The sequence below is a fragment of the Triticum aestivum genome, chromosome 3B, assembly GCF_018294505.1.
Source record: "Triticum aestivum cultivar Chinese Spring chromosome 3B, IWGSC CS RefSeq v2.1, whole genome shotgun sequence".
Classification (NCBI taxonomy): Eukaryota; Viridiplantae; Streptophyta; class Magnoliopsida; order Poales; family Poaceae; genus Triticum; species Triticum aestivum.
In genome coordinates, this window is record NC_057801.1 from 212,599,709 (window position 1) to 212,603,578 (window position 3,870).

The 3,870-nt window shown below is 45.7% G+C and overlaps 2 protein-coding genes and 2 non-coding genes across 4 annotated transcripts in view; 3 read left to right on the forward strand and 1 right to left on the reverse strand.

Moving 5' to 3' along the window:
• Positions 1-526: 526 nt before the first annotated feature.
• Positions 527-598, forward strand: TRNAQ-CUG (transfer RNA glutamine (anticodon CUG)). Its single transcript has one exon. It is a non-coding gene; the product is annotated as a tRNA-Gln (tRNA).
• Positions 599-795: 197 nt separating this feature from the next.
• Positions 796-2,353, forward strand: LOC123069402 (uncharacterized). The gene is made up of 3 exons (XM_044492253.1): positions 796-1,286; positions 1,763-1,990; positions 2,086-2,353. The coding sequence occupies exons 1-3, from the start codon at positions 985-987 to the stop codon at positions 2,093-2,095; spliced, it is 540 nt and encodes a 179-aa protein (XP_044348188.1). The 5' UTR covers positions 796-984; the 3' UTR covers positions 2,096-2,353.
• TRNAQ-CUG (transfer RNA glutamine (anticodon CUG)) lies at positions 1,443-1,514 on the forward strand. The gene has a single exon. It is a non-coding gene; the product is annotated as a tRNA-Gln (tRNA).
• Positions 2,354-2,449: 96 nt separating the features above from the next.
• LOC123069401 (protein DEFECTIVE IN MERISTEM SILENCING 3) overlaps positions 2,450-3,870 on the reverse strand; it is a 6,357-nt gene continuing 4,936 nt past the window's right edge. Inside the window, exon 8 of the mRNA XM_044492252.1 lies at positions 2,450-3,159. Within this exon, the coding sequence (XP_044348187.1) occupies positions 2,911-3,159 (249 nt within the window). The 3' untranslated portion in view covers positions 2,450-2,910. The remainder of the gene's footprint in view (positions 3,160-3,870) is intronic.

Genomic DNA, 3,870 nt, shown 5'->3' on the forward strand with positions numbered 1-3,870 from the left:
AATATAGTCAGAGCTACCATCTTCAAGATAGTTGCACCCAAAGACTAAAAACTCCCATGGCTTCACACACTGAAATGAGCATGAATTTGTTCTTCATGCTAAGTACAACAGCTTTATCATCATCATTTGTTTGGCCCTCTACATTTGCAGTAACCATAGCCTACCAAAAAATATAAAAAATTGGGATGGAGGTAGTACAACACATACACACACATGATATCATGTACGGGGGATCACTTAAAGAGAAGGCGTCATCAATGGGAAGAATAGTAACCGGCCAAAGGAAAACAATTCGAGCATGACCCGCATCACACATACACAACACTAAATTATAGTCACCTTTCCTACCATTTGAGCTAAGCAAACACTAAATAAAAATCACACTAACTACTCTAATCGCAAAACTTCGTAAATTAACATTTTTTTATTAGCTTAGCTATATGCTTTGTCCAGTTTCGTTCGGTGCTGAAAAATCGAGTAGAGTAGTGCAGATATAAAAGTAATGTCAGGTTTGTAGAACAGAAATGGTTCTATGGTCTAGCGGTTAGGACATTGGACTCTGAATCCAGTAACCCGAGTTCAAGTCTCGGTAGAACCTCATTTTTTTTGTTTCGTTTGCATTCATTTTTCTCCACATGAACAATAACTTCCTTGACTGGCTTCTCACGTTCAGACAGCGATGATCCCTTTCAGATAACCAGTCCCTTTTTCCCAATCTGCGAAACAAATCTGTAATAAACGAACCGGTTCAGAGATGAGATAAAAGAAGCAATAAAATCGTAGGAGCAGCACCCACCGCGCATTATCTCCAACCGAAAACACGGCCTCCTCACGACGTACGTGGCCGCAGGTTCGTCCTCCAATCTTTTCCCACGTCCCCCAGTTTTCTCCTCCATTTCTCCCTCCTCCCCTGGCCGCATCTCCAGGGGAAAGGAAGCGAGGCGCAGGGAGGGAGTGTGGCACGAGCGCGCCCGCCCCTGAAAAATGGCGGCCTCCCTCTGGCTGCTGCAGCTCCCTTCTCCTCCTCTCCACAGCATCGTCTTCCTCTCGACCAGCCACTGCCCCTCTCCTCTTTCCGCGCCTGCGTCGCCTCTGCTGCACAGGAAGCACGCACCGGCCAGAGCCAGAGGCAATCTTGCCTGCAGCTCATCTGGTAGCTCCTCGTCCTCTGCTTCCCCTGTTGTGACCAAAGATCAAGAGGGAGCAGCAGCAGCAGCAGAGGCGACGTCCCCAGTCCCTGCTCCGGCGGCTGTCAGATACGACTACAAGGATGACCCCAACTTCAGGTACGGGCGGCTGTTCCAAGTTTAGTGAATTACTGTCTCAAATTTACCGAGCATGTAACTGTCGGAAAGATAGATGACAATTCTACTGAGCATGTCACTATGTAAGCGTGAACACTATGTTTAAGTTGAATTATGTTCAACATCGCATCAACGAATGGTTCCATGGTCTAGTGGTTAGGACATTGGACTCTGAATCCAGTAACCCGAGTTCAAGTCTCGGTGGAACCTCATTTTTTTAATGATGTTTTTATTTATTTTTGCCACTGTGACAGTACGTTTATTGACTGAGACCACAGCCTGTTGTTGTTAACTTCTGCTAAAATGAACCTTTCGAGCTTCCTAAACCTCTCTATAACAATCTGCCGTTGCAAAATTAGACTAAGATGAGAAGATACTGCTTACTTGAAAAAAAATGTTAAATAAGCGTGCTTCCGGTTTCAAGCAGACATAACGTGCTCTTTCTAACTGTACTTTAGGGGGTGCAAGGGGTGCGGCCGTGAGGAAACGGAGAGGGGCTGCAACGGCGAAGGGCGGATCATGGGCGGCATAGCCGCCGTCCCCTTGTTCGGGTGGTGGCCGATCAAGGCCTACCGGCCGTGCCCTGGCTTCGTCGCCTCCGGCGGCCGGTACCGGCGCTACGGCCAGAGCATGGACGACGTCATAGCCGGCAAGGGGCGGAAAGTCGCCTCCGACAAGAAGAAAAGGTGTGTCTGATAACCTGTCACCAAAGTTCTCACCTGGCCATCGTATGTACTAGCTCAAGAGCTGATCTCATCTCACTTGGCTTTGCGACTTGCAGTGACAAATGATCCACCTCAAGGAACTGGAGTGCACCGCATGTGCTGGAGAAGGATGTCCATTGTTCAACCTTCCTAGATTTTGTTTCAGGCTCGACGTTGTCTAGCTAGGTCAGATTGTTCGAGCAGCGCTGTAATTCATCCAGCCTGCAGAATCAATTCCCATATCGAAGTTTTGTACGTAGCTCCGAATGGACGGCAAATGTACTCCACTCTTCTATGTTTACATCTCGCTTGCCAAATCTAATAGCAGCAAAACGGTTTCAGGAAGTTCTAGGTCAGGAGATTCATTTTCACACACAACAGCCAAAACAATGGCCCATGTAACCACCAGATGAGCAAATGCAGCCAAGAGGTGTCAAAGAATGGTCACTTCTGACTAACATATGCTTGCTGCTTCGCTGACAATACGCTGATTTGTTACATCATGTTTCCTACAAGCATGATGGGAAGAAACAAAAAACTCCTCCTGCCTTCTTCCAGCAGGAAGGTTCAGAAGTGAAGCAGATCAGCTAATGCTGAAACCAGACTGGCATTTCAATGTTGCTGTCAAACCTTCTCTTGAATTTGGTTAGGTGGGGACTCTTCTATCACCTTATCTTCCCTTTCAACGAGATACACAAAAGGACTAGTAACAAAATAAGAGACCGGAGACAGGCCCCAACTTATGAACAAAAGTCGGTGGTTATGTACTAACTTTTTGCATCCCTACTGTGCACTAGAATCTAGCGTTAAGAACTTCGCAAAATGCAGTTGGTTACGGATGGATAAAACCAGAGCATGACAAACTCCCAGCAAAAGGAAATCGCATGCGGACATTTACGCTGTCAGCGCATGTGGGGAGGCTTGACTGCAAACGAAATATTTCCAGGAGTTGCTGCGATCGGGTGACTTCCAGGAGTTGCTGCAATCGGGTGACCTCCAGGAGTAGCAGCTGCAAATGGGTTGCCTCCCGGAGTTGTAGCAAACGGGTGACTTCCAGGAGTTGATGTAAACGGGTTACGCCCAGGAGTTGCTGCAAATGGATTACTTCCCGGAGTTGCAGGTGAGCGAATGGTTGGTGAACCCTGCACCCTCTGTTGAAAGGAAAGAGCATCAGTAAATTGGGGACGTAAATGAAGAGAAATGTATAAATCTCTTGAAGCTCTTGCAACATACTACATGAGAGCATTGAAGTATTTCCTTTTTTTTTGAGAGAAAAAGGTATCTTGGTATCAGTAGACATGGGAAGTACGTAAAACTGATCAATGATGATTTGCCGCGTAACTGCTGCTTCCTTCGGAGTTTGTCACACTAATGTGCAGCACCTTAAAATTTCATCTTTGCCTAACCGACCAGAGCTAATAAACATCAGCATAGATAAAGCATTCAACTACGGGAGAATCAAGCATGTTTGTATTCTCCAAAACAATGATTAAACCTCATAACACAGGAACCAAAGCCTATCAGACTATCCCTATCCTCTAACCATGCTATCACGTACTCCCTCCGTTCCTAAATATAAGTCTTTTTAGAGATTCCACTATGGACTACATACGGATGTATATAGACATATTTTAGAGTGTAGAGTCACTCATTTTGCTCCGTATGTAGTACCTTATTGGAATCTCTAAAAAGACTTATATTTAGGAACAGAGGGAGTAATTTGGAAGTCTTAAGATACTCCATCAATATCACGTTGAAACCAACAGATTACTGGCGCAGCATGTCAAGGTTGAATGGTAATGCTACTGGTCCGTCACTTGTAGATCAGGAAAAAGTGAAACGGTTTTTTGTTCTGTATTCTC